Here is a 20,115-nt window from a genome sequence, read left to right on the forward strand (position 1 = left end):
CTTTATCGGAGTATAATTGCTTTACAATGGTGTGTTAGTTTATGCCTTATAACAAAGTGAATCAGCTATACATATACACACATCCCCATATCTCTTCCCTCTTGCATCTCCCTCTCTCCCACCCTCCCCATTCCACCCCTCTAGGTGGTCACAAAGCACCGATCTGATCTCCCTGTGCTATGTGGCTGCTTCCCACTAGCTATCGGTTTTACATTTGGTAGTGTATATAGTCATGTACCACAATGCTCATTGCAGCTCTATTTACAATAGCCAGGACATGGAAGCAACCTCAGTGTCCATTGACAGATGAATGGATAAAGAAAGTGTGGCATATATATACAATGGAATATTACTCAGCCATAAAAAGAAACGAAATTGAGTTATTTGTAGCAGGGGCTACTCTTCGTTGCAGTGTTCTCATGGCGGTGGCTTCTCAGCGCAGGCTTCTCTCGTTGTGGAGCACAGGCTCTAGGTGCGCGGGCTTCAGTAGTTGTGGCACACGGGCTCAGTAGTTGTGGCTCATGGGCTCTAGAGCGCAGGCTCAGTAGCTGTGGCACAGGGGCTTAGTTGCTCCGCGTCACGTGGGATCTTCCCAGACCAGGGCTCGAACCCGTGCCCCTTGCATTGGCAGACGGATTCTCAACCACTGCGCCACCAGGGAAGCCCCAGAAACTGAGATTTAGAGATAATAAATAACTTTCCAGGATTTGAATATATATCTTTCAACTCTAAGCAAATTAATTGTCCACTTTTGTTTCTCTGTGAAGCCTTCCTGGAATCCCCTGGTCATAAATAATTGTTTTGGCTTCTGAATTCCCTAAGTTCTACGAGTGGTTCCCGCTTCTGTGGTGTTTACTTTAGTCAGCCTCATTTTACAGAGAATTGCTTACATGTATCTTGACCCCTAGGTTCCTTGAGGACAGGAAGATGTCCTGTTCATCTTAGTATCACTTGGGCTGAGCAGAATATCTGCATGCCACTAATATGTGCTCAGAGAGTGCTTGTAGAATGGAAGATGTATTCGCAGGCCTCACATGGGTGGTCAGAGCCTAAGGCCACAACCCAACACCCCTTCCCCACTCCTAGTTCTGTAGTGTATCACCAAGGGTCTCATGGTCATGCAGTGTGGACCACCCAGGCTGCAAGCCCAAGCCCTGATCACATTTCCATCAGCAGCTGCCCCTTGCCACCTTTCCAGCCTAGTGGTGCACACTCCAAAGCTACAGTCCGCTCCCAGGAAGCCAGACTCCAGGCTGAGGTCCACACAGGTTCTGGCAACAAGACTCCTTCGCTGACCATACACCCCGCCCAGACTGGGTCACATGTATGATACTATACGGTCTCATAGATTTCTCCATTACCATTTGTTCTACTGAAATTAATTGCATAACTCATTGGCTTAAGGACTATTTTTCTTGATAAGATTTATAAACTTCATGATGGCAAGAACTGTATTTGTCTTCTTCACCACTATGTTCCTAATGCCTAGCATGGAGCCTTGAACATAGTACACATTCCATAATTGAATTCTAGCACCTCCTATAAGCCAGGCGCTCTACTAGGCATGGGCTTTAGGAATGAGTAAGTAGTCTTAGACCTTGAGGAACACAGGGTTCAGTGATTAATCCAGTAAATTCTGCAACCCTCTGTCAATTTCTTTTTTTTTTCCCATTTATTTTGGTTGAACTTACTCTATATACTGCGTTTTCCAGCTTTCAGACCACAATTGACTTTCTGACAAATACTAAAGAAAAAGAAAAGATTTAAAACCTCTGTCTTTTTAGGGTCATCTGTTATTAGTTTTCCCTCTCCAGCTAATAAATAGACTCTATTTTTCTTCAACTTCTTCTCATGTCTGACACACTTAAAGAATGTTTGTTTGGGTCTCTCTTTGTCCCTTGAAAATTGCAATGCATTCCTTGCTTTGGATTTTTTTATTGTTGACATGAAAAGCTATTATATTTGCCTTCCTTTTTATGACTGTTATTGTTTGAAAAGTTCTCTTTCTATTGCATCTTTCATGCACTGTCCTTTTGTTGTTGTTGCTGTTGTTAGATATATATGTGCATTCTTTCTTTTTTTCCTATCTCATCTATGCTTAAAGATAATTTTTTCTGCATTTTCATGTCATTGCCTTAAGAGATATTCAGGAATTATTCCATTTGTTTAATTTTATTTGTGATTATATAAATGGCACATATTCATAGCAAAATAAAAGAAAGGAGAAAGGGAGGGAGGGAAGAAGGAAATATAATTTGGTTCTGCTGCTTTACATGAGGGAGAGATAAGGACAGTGAGAGAGGGAAAGTGGAGTTTTTTAAAAAGAGGCAGACTAAATAGGGAACTGAGAAAAGAATAAGGGTGAGAGAGGCGTCTGAAGGTGGTGCACGGAGCTAAGTAAAGGTGCAAATTTCACATTCACTTTGGCTTTAACCTACCGTCAGCTGACTTACCAACCCAAATCCTAGATTCCCCTGAGGGGAATCTACATTCTACTTTGATTAAAGACTTAACTATGAAAGAAAAACTCTAAAAGTTTTAAAAGAAAACATAAAATATCTTTATGAAATAGACATGAGGAAGGACTTCTTAAACAACACAAAAATAAATAAATAGATATTTTATGCCCACTAGACTGGCAAAAATTAAGAAGTCTGAAAATAACAGGTGTTAGCAAGGATGTGGATCACAGGGAACACATACAGACACTGCTGGAGGAAGTGTAAGTTGGAATAATTGGAATCACTTTGGAAAACAGTTTGGCATTATCCTGTAAACCTGAATATTTTTATACCTGCGTGTAACCCAGCAATTCCAGTACTACAGTTTGTACTATAGAACCGTGCTTCTCTTAACTTTGACAAGCAACCGAATCACCTAGAGAGCCACACAATTTGGGGGCCTCACCCCTGGAGATTCCGATTCAGTACATCTAGGATAAAGTCCATGTATTTGCATTCCTAAGAAGCACCCAAGTGATGAGGCACTGCTGGTTTCCAATCACAATTGGAGTAATGCTTCTCCAGGTTTCTTCACCTGGGTCTTGGGAAACAGGAACAAGAATGTTCAAAGACACGTTGTTCATAATAGCAAAAATCTGGACACAACTCAAATATCTATCAGCGAATAATGGATAAATAAATTGTAGTATTTTTACACAATGGAGTATCATACAATATTGAAAATGAATAAACTGTAAGTACGCGTAACTACCTGGATGAATCGTTGAAGCATAATGTTAAGTGAAAAAAGTAAGTCAAAGAAAACTACATACAGCGTGATACCACTTTTATAAAGCTAACAAATTAAATAATATATTGCTTAGGAGCAAATATATATATATATGGATAAAACTAAACTATGAAGGAAGGGAATGAAAAACATAAAAACGAGAAAAGGAAGACTCACATAACTAAATGCAACAGTGTGGGTATTATGGTAGCTTTTAAGATGGATGGTGGGTTCTCATATGCTTCAGAACTGTCATTAAGTTACATATATTCTCCTGTATATGGAAAACATATACATAAGAACTTGAAGCTATATTTAAAGAAAATTCTCACAGGTTGAAGAAAAGGCTTAGTCTTTCTGATTAAAAGTAGTCCCCAATGGTGCTTTGTGACCGACTGGAGGGGTGGGATAGGGAGGGTGGGAGGGAGGGAGACGCAAGAGGGAAGAGATATGGGAACATATGTATATGTATAACTGATTCACTTTGTTATAAAGCAGAAACTAACACACCATTGTAAAGCAATTATACCCCAATAAAGATGTTAAAAATAAAAAGTCCCCAAGTACAGGCAAATTAATGCAGAAACTCACATTGACACATTCCTGGTAAAAATTCAAATATCAAGGATAAAACATGACTCCTATAAGCATCCTGGCAGGACACAAAAGGTAGAAAACAAACAGGCTAACCAAACATAGAAAGAAATTCATGCTAGCTTCAAACTTCTCTGCAACAACTGCTGCAAAAAAATAATTTCAGAATTTATTTGGAAAAATAAATGAATATTACTAATTAAGGAACATTTGAACAAAGAAAGGAAAATTATAATGAAATGAACTTGAATCTCTAGATATTAAATGCTAACTATAATAATGAAAATGATGTGAAACTGATTTTTTAAAAATAGAGAGTTCAGGGCTTCCCTGGTGGCGCAGTGGTTGAGAGTCCGCCTGCCGATGCAGGGGACGCGGGTTCGTGCCCCGGTCCGGGAAGATCCCACATGCCACGGAGTGGCTAGGCCCGTGAGCCATGGCCTCTGGGCCTGCGCATCCGGAGCCTGTGCTCCGCAATGGGAGAGGCCACAGCAGTGAGAGGCCCACGTACTGCAAAAAAAAAAAAAAAAAAAAAAAATACAGAGTTCAGTAGAAGAGAATAGAAAATCCAGACACGGAATTATATATAACATTTCTTATCAGTATATGTATCATGATATACATATCATAAACTATTATATATGACATATGCATATATTTATATGTTTTTATGTGTTATATATAACATGATTTTAAATATGTTATATAATACACATTATTATATATAATTATATATCATTTATATTATATATCACAATGTATATTATATTGTACATATGTGTGTATGTATATATAGTATATATGTATTATAATATATATGCACATTATACCATATCATATATTGTATAATATATACAATATACATTATAATACAATATAGTATATACAGTATATTATATATTAGATAATAACAGACATGATAATGTATAATATTATATAATATAAACATTTATATTTCATATGTATAAATTTTAGTTTGTGATAAAGGTGGGTTTAGGGATAGGTTATTCACTATATGATGCTACAACAACTAGTAGATAATTTAGACAATAGTAAAGTTAGTACCATACACCCAAATATTTTTCAGTGAATTAAAAGTTTAAATTTTTAAATGATAATATAAAAAGAACTAGAAAAAATATCAATGAAGATTGATCTTACCCTTGTGTGAGGAAGGACTTTCTAAGGATAAAAGAAAAAGAAGAAATCAAAAGAAAAAGATTGATATATTTTTCTATAAAAATTTTTGAAATTCTTCACGTCAAAAAAATCATAAAAAGTGATAAAAAGCAAACTACAAATTTGGACAGAATATTTGTTTCATAAATATTCCAAAGGATTCTTACCACTAATATTAAAAGATATGTTACAAATCAATGAGAAAAAGGTGGACATCCCATTGGAAATACTGTGAATGTGATCATCTCTTCACAAAGATTACTTCAAATCAAAGACACAGAAATTGTAGTCAAGTAAGAGCAATGAATTTTTTTTATCTATATGATTGACAATAATGAAATATTTGCTATTTTAAATATAAGGAAACCATATTTAGCAGCCATCCTAAGTCCACTTAAAGTTAATTAAGGTAAATGGGCAAGGCTTAGTACTCAGGGCAGATTTGGAGCTATTCTGGAGACAGACAAGCTCTGGGACTTTGTTCTGATTTATTCAATTCACCAGACATTTTTAAGCAGCTGATGTTATAGATGACCACAAAAGGGAAAAAAAAAAAAAAAGATTATTGAAAGATGAAGGCTGAGAAGACATGATTGATGTCTTTAAGATCTTGAATAGAATGCCTGCACTGAAGAGTATGTTCACTGAATTCCAGAAATGGGGGGAGGGGGGAAGCTCCTAAACAAATTAGGAGGCCCTATTTACATGGTGAGTTATAAACACTGAAGTCATTACCCCATAATAGGGTTTAAGAGCAAATACAAAACAAATACAAAATATGTTTTGTATCCAATATAAAAATAAAACATGATAATAGCAAATACAGTAGAAATTAAGGTGGCGGTAAATAGGCATTTGTAAGTTCAAACTCCTGTGTAGATTACAGATTATTTATTTATTTATTTATTTATTTATTTATTTATTGGCGGTACGCGGGCCTCTTACTGTTGTGGCCTCTCGCGCTGTGGAGCACAGGCTCCGGACGCGCAGGCTCAGCAGCCATGGCTCACGGGCCCAGCCACTTCGCAGCATGTGGGATCCTCCCGGACCGGGGCACGAACCCGTGTCCCCTGCATCAGCAGGCGGACTCCCAACCACTGCGCCACCAGGGAAGCCCCTGAGTATTTATTAATCAGCTACAAATGGACCCTGGAATGTTTAAAAGCACCACATTGTTTTTAGTTTAGAATTATTGAGGATGACCAAGAATTAGCACCATGGTTTGCAGACATTCTTCTGTTTGTATTTTCACCTCTGGAATCAGGACTCTGGTCTCCTGTCTGGAGGAACTTCATCCTCCTCCCACCACATTAAGAGTGACAATATTTGGAGGATGATATGTTGGATTCTCACATTGGTGACAATCCTAAAGATTGGAAATCTTCCATTCTATAATTAAACAGAAGTCATAAACCAGTATGAAAGTAAAGTCATAGGGAAAGAAAGTTGAAAATTCAAGGCCCAGCTGGTTGGTCTTTTATATGTGAAAAACTGATTCATTTGCTTTGCATGCCACTCGGGGCTCGCCCCACTGACATTTCCTCATTTGGCCAGTTGCAAAGGCCACTTCAGATAACGCCCACTTCATTATGAACCGAAAATGAGCACTTCATTGGGGTGATCATGCTTACAGGGTTAGGGTCTCGCTGGTCCTGATTCACCATATTCCCGGTAAGAAGTGGATTCTGGCCTGCGTGTTTGTATGTTTACTCAGAACACCCGAATGTGTGTCTATCTCTGACTCTCTGCCTCTCTATTCTCCGCAGGACTACTGGCTCTCTCTCCTTTACAAGCGCCTGATTGGCCCCAAAGTCTTGGCTGTGCATGTGGCTGGGCTCCAGCGGAAGCCACGGCCAGGCCGAGTGATCCGGGACAAACTAAGGATTTATGCTCACTGCACAAACCACCACAAGTAAGTCTGCAGAGAGATGGCACAGAAAGCCACCCCTGGGGAGCTTCAGGCCCCTTTGAGAATTTCATACATGGGACCCCTTCAAGACTTATTGAAAACCACTTCTGGATTCACTTTACCTGCTCTTTGCAGGTTTCAAATGGTTTCTGATAAACAGCTTTTTCTCCAAGTAAACCCCCTCTCTCACACTTACAGGATTTATTCATAAAACGTTCATAAAAATACATGCCATTTGTTCATTTACTTCTTCATCCAACAAATTTTTACTGAGCATTTTCTCTCAGCCAGTTGATGTGATGTCCAGGAGGCTTATTTATATGCCTCTGCCTGAACCAAGGGTAGCGATATAAAATCTGTTCCTAAGATACACCAGGCGAACTTGAGGAAATAAGTCTACGTCTCTAAGATGCATTTTGGAGAGCTATACCACTAGAAACCTAACCATATACCAGTGCATCCCAAACTGAGAGTGCCCAAAAGTAGTCAGGCCAGCTTTAGAGCTATTTCAGTATTTGGAAAACCTTTTCAGCTATTTTAAAGGTTAAATAAAATCTAGGCTTCCTTTTTTAGGGGGCCGGACTTTGAGCAATCAGCACGGTAACAGGTATGATTATGCTCTTTTTCATCTGAAGCTCTGGTTGTCAGAGTTGTCTTTTAAAAAATAGGAAAAATAATTAGTAAATAAATAAAGTTTGGCAGATAAAATATTTTAAAACGTGAGGTTCATAAGGTAAAAATTTTAAACTGAGCCTACAGCAAAACCCATCAGACCAAATATGGCTTTCTTACATCACTTTCTATTTAAGGAACAGAGTAGGCAGCTCTGGAAGTAAGAACTTTTCTGTTCCTGCAGAGAAACCTCATGTGGAGTGGGAGTGAGGGAGAAGGAAGCAAGCGCCTCCAGCCAGATCTTCCTTCCAGTGAGCCTGTCAGGAGCTGATCACGGGTAGCGGAGGCACAAAGAGCTCCAGTGGTCAGGTTACAACAGACGCTCCTTCCCCTTCCTTGATGACAGAGGAGCCAAGCCAGTTAATTTATCAGGATAAGATTTTTCAAAGGATCACTCTGAGCATAGGGGGGGTCAGGGGCCAGTTGTCTTGTCTGTAGACACAAGTGCCCATTGTGGATGAGTGGAGGCTGCTTTGGGCAGAGGCCAGAGGCTTTCAACGTCCCTTTTGCTCCACGGGAAGCTCAATCCAATACCTGACAGAGAGCGACTGCTTTATGGCCTCGGCTGGAGTTATCTGATCACCACACAAGGAAACATTGTATTCCTTGTCTCCACCCTGGCCTTGAGGTAACCACCCAAAAGGTGGACCCCCAGCTTCAAGAGAGAAAAATTACTCTTGGCACCTTTTGTCTCTTTTGGGAAGCACATCAGTATGTGCCCTTTATACTACAGGTCTGAGGACACAGGGGAAAATGTCAGTAGTCAAGCCACGGGCTTAGCAGAATTTGAGGGTCTTCACAGAGGTCTCTTCACATTGTTTCATCCCAGTGTTCATCCTGACGTTCTTTGACGTTCTTGTGGGAAGTTGTCACTAATATTCTGAATATACTGTGCCCTCAGGGCCAGTGCCTCATGCATTTTTGTATTCTTGGTGTCCAGTAGAATGACTGGCCTGAGGAAGGTCTCAGTGAATGTTTGATGAATGGGCGAGTGAAGGAATGCAGAAATAGGGCATCAGGACATCACTGATGATTTACAGTTATAGCTCTCTTTCCCTTTGCTGTTACCACACTGGCCAGAAGGAAGGGGTGTGGTGGAATGGTTAAGAATTCTGCCATTCACTAGCATCGAATCATTCATTGCATTCAATATTCTCTCTCCATCACCAGGTCTCCTCTGCTTTCTATGGAAAGTCACTCCAGAACCTCTCTGAGGAAACAGTGCCACTGTGCTTCTGTCAGTTCCATCCCTCTTTCTCCCTGTTACATAAAAGAAAGAAATGGCTTTACTAATCTATTCCACAGATGACCTTAGTGATTACTGGGGTGAAGGTCTTTTTGTTCCTATCAGAGAAGAAAGCCCACAGTGGATACACTGAGCTGGCTGAGTTTGTCGATCTCCTCCATGTTAGTGGGTGTCCGGTGCCTTAGATAGGTGGACACAAAGATAGAAGTGTCTCTGCTCCTTCTCTGTGGGAAGCCACGTGCCCTGTCTGTGCCCCCTCATCCTCCATAGCAGTCACGAGGAAGCACTCCTGGTTCACTTAGTTTATTTGTGGCCAAAGAGGCCAAGGTCACAGAAATGTCCCAGAGTGGGCATGTTAGCTTCACGCTGTCCAGTCTTGACCAATACTCTGAAAATATATATCCTTGCTCAAAATAGGGAATTGGGTGAGAAAGTATAAGTGTACCAGTAGAATAAACCAAAGAAGGGGTCTTTTAAAATAACTCCTGCACTCCAGTCTGTATTGAACACTTGCTGTGTGCCAAGCATCTTGCCAGATATTCACATTTGTATTATCGTATTAAATTCCAAAGGTTCTATGGTATCACACGTATAGGCAAGTAGCAACATTAATAATGTAAAGATTTTTACATTTGGAAAGAACCCTTAGAGATCTTTGGCCTGGTGTCCTATATAACACAGAAATGCCCTTTACAATCTCCCTGACAGTCATGAACCTCTACTTGAATACCTCACTCCCTCTCATGGCATCTCTTACACTGTGGGTCGTTTCTGACCTAGTAGACCATTGTCTTTTATGACTGATTTAGGATAAAGAGTTAGATACTCATACCAACACTAGCAGGTGCTTTTCTGCTTTCTGTTCTAGAGGCAACAAATTAGGACACTGGCAGCGTAGCAATTCTCACCCTAAGTCTTCTTATTCAGAGAACGAATAAGTTTTGACTAGGAAACCTTCTTTTTCTAAACCATTCTGCTAACACAATGTATGTTTCTGGGAGGAGCTGAGGTCCTTAGCCAAGTTCAGAACCAGTTGAAGCCTGGTGGATACTGAAGCAAAATTGAGCCTTTTGGGGTTCAAGTTCGTTTATTATTGGCAAAGCACAACTTCCTGTTTTTCAGAAGAAGTTTTTTTAAAGACTCATAAAAAGGTTCCTGAGCCTTCTTGGACATCAAATGGCTCTTACAAAACAATATTTTGATGAGTTAAGTGTAAATGAATCAGAAACATGTGGATTAAATTTCCCTTAAAATACACAGCGCTTTGAAATTAGGGGAAAAGATGTTTGGCAAAACATGGCCTGACTTTTACCAAACCCAAGAACTTTGGATTAGATTTGGAGACAATGGACCAACACAGTTTTCAAACACATAGACTTTCACTGGAAATGGCCACGGATTTCAAAGCGTCACCCTCCCTTCCCTTTCCTAGTCTCCCAGCTTCACTGGAGACATTTCTAGAACAGGGACTGTTTTTCATCTGTAAGTCAAGATGCACCTCCCCATATGACACCCCTCGCCTCTTCTATCCATGATATTCCAGGCCCAGTCCCCACTCCTGACTCACTTCCTCCCCCTCCCACATGGCAACATAGGGATGTCAGGCAGCAAAAGAACAGCCAGAAAGATGAACTCCAGATACACGCATTCTCTGCTGGCGACAAAGTCTTACCATGAGTGAGACATGGAACGAGACAGATGTTCTACCAGATAGAAGGGGCATTAACGAAGAGAACAAAAAGCCCCCTGGACTTGACAACATCAGAAGGTCAGCAGTTGCCTCCAGTCCACACCTTCAGTAGGACCCCATTTCCTTAGGGAACAGATAGTCCTCCGAGGTTATTTTTCTGTCAGCAGAGAATGTACATTCTTCAGGAATCTGGTTTCTCAGCATGGTACTTTCAGGTTGGTGCTGCATTCCCCAGCCAAGAATGTGTCTTCACAGCCAAAGGCTTCTGCTTAATGTCCTTGCCCATCAGCGAAGCAGGGAAAGCGATGACCAAGGGGGTCTTCAATGCCAGTTCCTACCTGAGGAGGCTCCGTGAGCTCTGTGAGAGCCTTGGCAAGTTGGTGTCTGGGCTGGCTTTCAGTACTGGCTTGTCTCCCCCAGTGGAACTGTGTAAATGGAAATCAGACCACTGCCGAGCAGCTTGAAAAGATAGCTTTCCCTGAAGCCGTGGTGTGATTTCAGGTCTCCCTCCCACCCACCGCTTCCCCACATCCCTCCCTTCTCCTCTGCCATCTCCAAGGGCTCATTCTGCCCCAGCTCTGCAGAGGAGAAACTCCTAAATGCAAACACGCAGCTCTGTCCACCTCTGCTGCTAGCCTTTGAGAAGGTTGTTTGATGGGAGTTAGCAGAAGGCTTCACCACAGTCTGTGAAAATTGGTACTCATGCACGCCTGCTTTTGCTCACACGCTGAAGCCCGCAGTGCCTGTAGTTAATGTCGTTTTGCACACAGCTAAGCTAAGCTTAAAGCCCACCAATGGAATTTAGTTGGTGTTCGTTAATGTTGGTAAAATGCTAACATCGGCTAGCAGCGTCTTCCTTCAGATCTCTGATGACACAAGTCTGCACAAATAAATGGGCATTCTCTTCTGACCTAACTCATTGGCTCCAAAAGCTAGTTCACATGCTTCAGGGGACTGAGGAGAAGGACCAGAGGAGGAGGGACCAAATAGAGGAGTCATTTAATAATTTATCAGAATATCAATTCAGGTATCCAAAAACCTTGAGTGCAATAACGTACCCTCCTACAGATGCAAGAAAAATCACCGGACACACAGCCAAAAGGGTATACTCTGGGAACTCTTCTCATAACCTTAATGGATTGCTCTAGGCAAGTGGTTCCCAAACCAAACTCATCTGCCAAATATCTTGGAAAGATTTTTTTTAATATCGATTCCCAGACCCCAATCACAAATGGATTAAATAAAGGGATGAGGCCTGGAAACCGTATTCTGTATTTTTTTTTAGTCCAAGTTATCACAATGATTGGCCCTTGGTCACTCAACTCTTAATTAGCACATTTAGAGGCATAGATGAGTGACCCAGAGGCTGAGGTGTGCTGTTTCTGCAGGGAATGATATTTTCCTGTGGGCACAGTTGACTTAGAGTTGCTCTGAATTTCTCCTCTGAAAGCAGGATGGGGCCACTTTGTAAACCTGTGCTGGTTTAAAAGGATTCCAAAAAGTGAATAGTTATATAATCATGGGGTAGGTAAAGTAGCAAAAGTAGAAATCAAAAAGGTCAATAAATTTGACTGCCTAGAAGTTTTGAACTTTTATACATCAGAACACAACGCAAACAAACTGAATCAGTCAAAGAAAACTGGGAAAAATTTTGCAATATACATGCAAACAAAGGATCACTATCTTTAATAGATAAATAGTTTTTATATATCAATAGAAAAATGGGCAAAGGACATGAACAGTCAGTTTACAAAAGAAGAAATGGCAAAGAGACAAATGAAAAAAAAATACTGTGCCTCAGTGTGAACTTTTTAAAAATACAAATTAATACAACATTGAAATCCCATTATCACCCCTCAGGTTGAGAAAGATATCTTAAAAGGTTAATATCCAGTGTTCTTAGGGGTATGAGGATATGGGTGCTCTCATACCTAGGTGATCAGAGCAAACTGATACAAGCTTTCTAGATAATATCAATATTATCAAAATGTGTATATTAGTCAGGATAGACGAGGTTATGCTCTGATAACGAAGGACCTCCAAATCTTCACGGCTTTCAATAAGAAAATGTATTTCTCTTTCACACTACTTGTCTGTCATGGCTCAGCTGTATCTCTCCACATCATCCTCATTCCAGGATGCAGACCAATAGAGCAGCCTCTCTCAACAACATTGTCGGTCTTCTGGCAGAGGGAAAAGAGACATGGCAAAATATGGGCTGCTTACTAGAGCCTCTGGCCCAGAGGTTTTAACATGTCCACGCACATTGCATTGACCAAAGCCAATCGTGTGATCGCTCTAGTGTTCAACAGAGCCGGGACAAAATAATCTTCCTTCCCACAGAGAGGGGCACCAACTGGGTAGGAATCAGCTTTGGTGAGGAATCATACCCTGCATTCCCTTTGACCTAGTGTTTCCAACTTCCAGCACTTTATCCATCAGAAATAATCATGAAGTGCAAAAAGTTTATATAAATGAAGTCCTGCATCACATAATTTATAATGGCAAAAAATTACAAACAACGTAAGTCCCCAAAGGAGGAGCCTAGTTAAATAAAGTTAAATAAATTTCTATGATTGAAGGACTTAATATTCAATAAGTGAAGAATATGTAGGGCTTCCCTGGTGGCGCAGTGGTTGGGAGTCCGCCTGCCAATGCAGGCGAAGTGGGTTCGTGCCCTGGTCCGGGAAGATCCCACGTGCCGCGGAGCGGCTGGACCCGTGAGCCATGGCCACTGAGCCTGTGCGTCTGGAGCCTGTGCTCCGCAACGGGAGAGGCCACAACAGCGAGAGGCCCGCGTACTGAAAAAAAAAAAAGAATATATAATAACAATGACATGGCAGCATGTTTAAGATGTTCACGAACTAAAAAACTGATGAACAATGTGATCCCAATTATGTAAAAACTGAGAAATATATATATGTATGTGTCAAAGAACTCAGTAAATATTTGTTGAATTAATAAACTAAAAAATACTGGAAGGGTATCTACCAAAATGTTATCATATCTTAAGACACTTGGATTATGGGGGATTTTTCTTTTTCTTCTTTGTGTTTCTCTATATTTTTCCTTTTTTTTTCCAGTCAGCATATTTTACTTCCATATTCAGGAAAAGATATTTTGTTTTCTAAAATTATTGCAATACATTTAAACAAAAACAAAAGGGGTGTGGTGGGAAGTGGGTATCTTCTTTGCAGGACACCACAGTAACAAGGCCTTCCTGTCTTTGAAAGGCTAGGATGGCCAAGAACCATAAAATAAGTGCCCTTTCCTGGGGTAGTCCTGTTTCATGCAGCCTGTAAATGATCTAGAAGCATCTAACAGACCACTGTGTTTCCATCTTACCCTCTGTCTCTCTCTCTCTCTCTCTTTCTCTCTCTCTGGATATCAGCCACAACTATGTTCGAGGGTCCATTACACTTTTTATCATCAACTTGCACCGATCAAGAAAGAAAATTAAACTGGCCGGGACTCTCAGGGACAAGCTTGTGCACCAGTACCTACTGCAGCCCTATGGACAGGAGGGCCTGAAGTCCAAGTAAGTGCCGACCCGAAAGTAGCTTAGGAGCGAGCGCAGCAGGAGCTGGGTGTGTGGGGAGCTGGAGTGCCACTTTGCTGAGGGCACCAAGGCTGCTGCTAATTCACTCAGGGACTGCTTACTCCCTTTAGGACCCTGGTCAAGCCCCTCCCTGTCTCTAGGCTTAGAGTCCCCAACCATAAAGTCAAACGATGGACAAAATGTATCTCAACAAGGACACTCTCGGATTCTGGACCGCAGGATTCTTCATTATGCAGGATGATCACATTTTAAGCTATTTAGCATCCTTGGTCCCTACCCACTAAATGCTAATAGCACCCCCAGTCATGTGACAACCAAAAACAGTTGTAGTTAAGAACCACATCCATTCCAGCTGTAACATTCTGTAGTGCTGTAACTCCCTGTTTGTCTCCATCTACAAACCTTGTGGGGCTTAAAGGAAGGAGCACTGGACAAAGGATCAGAAGTTCAGAGGTCAGGAGTCAGTGCTAATGAATTAAAAATTTGGATTTAATTAAAAGATTTAATTTGGGGTTAATTTGGATTAATTTTTAATTTAATAAAAAATCAATGTAAATAAAACCCTGGAGAAATAAATAAAATCACTGTAAGAATAAAAAAAAGAGTCAGTTCTGCCCCTAACTTTATAGTTTTGGGCACATCACCTCTCTGGAATGCAGTTTCCTTATCTGAACATTAAGAGAGAAATTATATTCTGGGGGCCCTGTAGTCTCTTCAGACTCTGTAAGTGTATGATTCTGTGATACTCTACCTCCCTCAGTCTCTTCTAGAGACTTTGGCAACACAGAAAGCAGCTCTAGGCCACCCCATCCTGGAGGAAGGCCTCCCAGGAAGGGTATGGGATACTGTACAGACTGGGAGCGCTCCCATTCCTTTTTTAATGTTTACCAAGTTTAACAAAGCTACAAACTTGGAGCAGGTGGCTTGTGTTCCCACAGCTGCCCACAACTATTTGCGCTATAATTGTTTGCTGTTTCACAACAACCTTGGTGGCTTGCATTTGGTTTCCAACTGTATGCAATGGGAACAAAACACAATCTGGGAAGTCACTTATTGAGCCTCTTTAGCCCTCGCTAGATCTGTATTCAGTCTTGGTTCACATACTGGCTCTTTTTTCTGGCTATAAGTACATTGCTCCCACTTTTCTTTCCCCTCAATCCTATCTATCCCAGCAGAACTCCCGTGAGCATTTTATCCCCTCTCTCCATTTCCCAGTAGTTCATGACTGGTGTGCTGAGTTCCTGGTCTTCATTCTAGGCAGGAGACTTGGTTCTGGTTCACTAAATAACCTGGGCAAATCCTTTAATCCTAAGCCCATGTAAAGTTCCTGATACCTAGTAAACGCTCAGTAAATGTCCATTGCCTTCCTCTTCCTCAACTCAGAACTCTAGCCAGTTGGGGACGAAGAGGAAAACAACTGCTCTAAGAATGTTCTTCAAAAGTGGCATCTTCTCAGACTTTTAAGATAATGTGTGGATAAGACATCTGTTAAGATTATGATAAAAAGACATAAGAACTGCATAAATGCAAAACCATGAAACATGCGGAAATGATGGTCCAGGGTGGCACCATTTTATGAGCTTGTTTCTCCATCAGCCAAGGGCACAGGCCTCTAACCCTGTTTACCCAACTCTGTGTCCCTGCCTCCAGGATCACAGCTCTGATGTTTGAACCTGGCCACACCTTGGCCCCTGTCCTGCTTATACGTGCTCTTTAGAGTGACTGAAGTGACTCTCACTGGCTTACCGATATGCTGCATTTCCAATTATGCTCTCGTGCATCTAACCTTGTCACCATCTCGGTGAGGAGCTACGTTCTGGCTTTGTTGACAACGTCAGAGAAGGACAGGGGAAAAGAGAATTTCACTCCACAGGGGTCCTGAAGAGGAATTTGGTAACACCCACTGAAATCAAATAGCAATGTTATGCAATTAGAAGAGGGAGCTGGAACCCGAAAGCCTGGATATGAATCCAGGCTACCATTACCTGTGTGACCTCAGCTCCCTTACCTGTCAAGCGGGGTTATTGTGAGAATCAAATTAGAGCATATGGGTGAAATGAAGCCTTCTACAAATGAAAATTTCACACATCCATGCATGCACATCCATATAGAAGTATAAATACAGACACACACATATGATTTTACATATATTGTATTAAAGAGAGTTTGGGATTAGAAGTCAACAGAACTGGATTCCAGCCCTATTCCTGCCAGTACTTCACTATGGAACTCTGGGCCCTTCACTCACTTCTCCAAGCCTGTTCCTCTTCCTGTGAACTCCTACTAATTTAACACCTCTCTCGTTCTAGAGAGAACGTGCTGAGCCATCTCTGACTATAAGCTGCCGGACAGGGACTGCCGTGCACACGTTCAGGTGGTACAGCCCACTCTCCTGCTCAGTGACTGCTCATAAGAGCAGGAGCCCTCCGTGGTTCTGGGATGGGGGTCTCACAGGAAGAGTGTGGTTTTGGTGCAGCAGACTGCAGGAAAGGATGAAAGGAAATGCTAGGAAGTGATTTCAGCCTTTGCTGTCTCCTTCTCTCTCTTACAAACCTCTGGGGCCAGATTCTGTGTTCTGTGCCTGCTAATGCCTTGCTGTAGCCTGAAGCCATGTCAGTTCAGAAGAGGATGGAAAGCTCTGGGAACCTGTAACTGCTTCTGTCTTTAGGGACCAGGAAGAGGCTATAAAGCAGATCAGTGTGCCATTCAAGCCACCAGTTGGGCCTTTTGGCCTGGGGTTTTAAGATTAGGGAGATACCGGCAAACTTTTTTGATGGGTAGAGAACATGGGGTAATTCTCCTTCTCTTAGAATTGCCATCAGGGTTGGAAATAGTTCAGATCTCCGAAAGGGTAGCTGCATGTGAACTTGGGGCTCAGGGATGTTAGGTATTGTACAGGAAGCACCTTTGAGGCCACTCATCAGGCATAGTCCAGACATCCAGGTCCACAGTGAAGGTTCCTGTTTCTGATATCAGTGAGTGAACCAGTCGTAAGACCCGCCACTCAAGTCTCAACTCTTTATGTAAGAGATGGTTCTCACTCTGGGAACCGGACCAAAGGTGGGTGCCCTATACCCTATGGGACAGAAGAAGGGAAACTTTTAGAAAACTGCAGTGTGTACCAGAGAAGGGTATTCTGTGTCTGGAATATATATTCTTCAAAGATGGCTGAAGAAAATAGGGAGATTTAATTTAGACAAGAAAAATAAGGTAAGTTGTGAGGACTTTCTTCAGATATTCAAAGGGCTGCTAAGTGAAAGAAAACAGATTTGGCCCAGGATCCTCTAAAATGACAGAAAACCAGGGACTACAATTTAAAAGAGAAAGATTTCACCACAAAACGAGCTCATTTTCCAAAGGCATGCCTGGCTTAACTGAGGACAGGACAGGCTTTCTCAGGAGGTAGACTATTAATCAAGGAATGAGTGGCCATGGCCACCTCAGAGGTGCTCTAAGATTCCTTACTCAGTGGGAGGTTGAGGTGAAAGATTACTGCTTCCCATCAAACTCTAAAATTCTATTAGTCTCTTCCATTTCCCTCCCCCCACACCCACTTCACTTTTGGAGCCTATTGTCTCTATGGTCACCAGAAAAGTAGCTTCTTCAAGCCACCAAAAAGACGCACAAAGAAACTGGTGCTACAAGAGAAAGTGGTAGTTATACCAGGCTAGTTCTCTTGCAAAAAATCTCCAGCTGTAGGTCCCTCCCCTGTCATTTTCACTGCTTTCTCACCTTTCTGGGGGAAACACTAACCATTCACACCTAAGACAGTAATATTTCCCCTTCTAGGTAAATCTAAGAGCACCTTTGGGGCAGCTCTACCATCTACGAGAGAATCTGCCCAATGCCTCATGTGATCACAAATCAATGAACATTGTCCTTTAGGGAATCATCTCTACCCAAGACATAAATATCTCCAATGTCTTTCAGCAAACAGAAAAGCAACATAAAGTTGGGTCAAGCAAGGCAATTTACATCAAAAAACAGGAAGACTCACTTTGTAGGGGAAAGTCAAACCAGGAGCAGGTGTCTCACCAGATCCCAGCATTCTGCCCTATGTGTCATATTCAATTCCGTTTGGAGAGAAAATGATCCAAAAATTGGAAAAGAAGGAAACAACTTTCATCACACTGGTTCTTCTATTCTGATGCACTGATGCTAAGAACCCTGGGGTGGAATAATGCTTTGAGGTGGTCTGGTTCACTCCCCTGCCCTCAGACAGTCTGTAGCTAGGACATCTGGACCAGAAGATGCTCTATATCTAAAGACCTCTAGGGAAGGAGTGCCCACAGTTTCAATCCTGTCTGAACATTTAATTTTATAGGAACACTGGGGCAGACCGTGCCTGTGGCTGGGACTTTATATATAATAAACAGCACCATGAAGCATTTTAGAGTTGAAGAAACTGAATTTTAGGGCACTAAGTGACTCATTCAAGAGTCACACAACTTGGGCTTCCCTGGTGGCGCAGTGGTTGAGAGTCTGCCTGCCGATGCAGGGGACACGGGTTCGTGCTCCGGTCCGGGAAGATCCCACATGCCGTGGAGCAGCTAGGCCCGTGAGCCATGGCCGCTGAGCCTGCGCGTCCAGAGCCTGTGCTCCGCAACGGGAGAGGCCACAACAGCGAGAGGCCCACATACCGCAAAAAAAAAAAAAAAAAAAAAAAAGTCACACAACTATTAAGTGACAGATCTAGAAAGTACCTATCATCCAGTTCTCCTGACCCCGAGTCCACTGCACTTCCTTCAACACTGTGCTACCCTAAGAGTCCAGTAATGTAAAATTATAATGACATTGAAAAATATACATTATATATAGCCGAGCTCTGTCATGATACTGAGTTCATTTCATCTTAGGCTTAAGAATACAATGTATTATGTATTCATGATACATTATGAATATATTTGAAAAGTATTAGGTGACCCACCAGTTTTCTCTCCTTTAGGCTAACTCATCCCTTTTCCATTAACTTTTCTTCACAAGTCCTAATTTCAGATCCTCTGTAAAAGTTCTTCTTTGAGCTGCTTCTAAGATTCCATTTCCCAATCACAGAATTTTAGGGAAATTTTCTCAGCAAAATCAGGGAATTCTCTTCTGTTTCTTCTATGCTCTTCTCAAACAAAATGATTATTAAATACCAGGAGTGCCTGTAAGTTGGTTTAACTTGAGGTCTCTAAAAATCAATCTCAGCATTTTATATTCTGACCGCATGCACACAGACACTGCCAGATCCCCCAAACCTAATGGAGCCCACCCTCCGAGGGAAAGATGCTGTCAGGGGAGGATTCCCAGGGAAACTGGAGAGTATGTATCTTTATCCATTCATCAACTTTGATTGAGATCCGCTTTGTGCCAGACATAACTCTTCCTCTTCATCACTCTGACTTTCAGTGGCAATTAATCTGGCTAAATTCTTAATGAATTGTGGTCCCATAATTAATAAGAACTCGGGAAACACGAGTAGACAAATTAGGAAAACAGTCTGAACGTAAAGTTTAATGTGATGTTTCAGATCAGAATGTCTCTTGATTGCCAGGCCACGTCATCACCTGACCTTCAAGAGCTATTTAATAGGGATGTTTGGAGGGGAAAGGGATTCTGAGGTCTCTGCCCTCAAAAAGTTCATCTCTATTATTAGAAGCAAAAAAAACAAACAGGAAGCAGACTGTGGGTGGTGCCATGAGAGAGGTGCAGAATATTTCTGCTTTGGGGCTAATAGGTTTCATATTAAATGTTTAAATTTCATATCTGTATGAGCCTCTCCTTCAGCTGCCATGTTTTAGCCGAAAGAATTTCAAGCCTCCTATGAACCAGGAATCTTATTGCCTGTTCTGTGAAGAAACGAACATCTTTTTCTTCTTTTTTCTACGTACTGCTTATTTTTTCCATCTCTCTGGGATATAACTTTTGCTTTGATTTCAGCCTCATTAAATCCTATATCAAAGGAAAACATTGGCATCTAACTGCATGCCTTTAGAGAGGTGTCATTTGATGTTAGCCAGAGAGGTTCTGAAAATACTGAAGTAACTCCCAGG

General features: G+C 41.6%; 1 protein-coding gene across 3 annotated transcripts in view; it reads left to right on the top strand.

Annotated features, from left to right (window-relative positions):
* Positions 1 to 20,115, top strand: part of HPSE2 (heparanase 2 (inactive)) — a 575,892-nt gene that overhangs the window by 542,244 nt on the left and 13,533 nt on the right. For all 3 annotated transcript variants that reach the window (XM_065894147.1, XM_065894148.1, XM_065894149.1), the window contains 2 exons: positions 6,771 to 6,916; positions 13,913 to 14,059. In XM_065894147.1, coding sequence (XP_065750219.1) covers positions 6,771 to 6,916; positions 13,913 to 14,059 — 293 coding nt within the window. The remainder of the gene's footprint in view (positions 1 to 6,770; positions 6,917 to 13,912; positions 14,060 to 20,115) is intronic.

This window comes from Phocoena phocoena, chromosome 16 (assembly GCF_963924675.1).
Source record: "Phocoena phocoena chromosome 16, mPhoPho1.1, whole genome shotgun sequence".
Classification (NCBI taxonomy): Eukaryota; Metazoa; Chordata; class Mammalia; order Artiodactyla; family Phocoenidae; genus Phocoena; species Phocoena phocoena.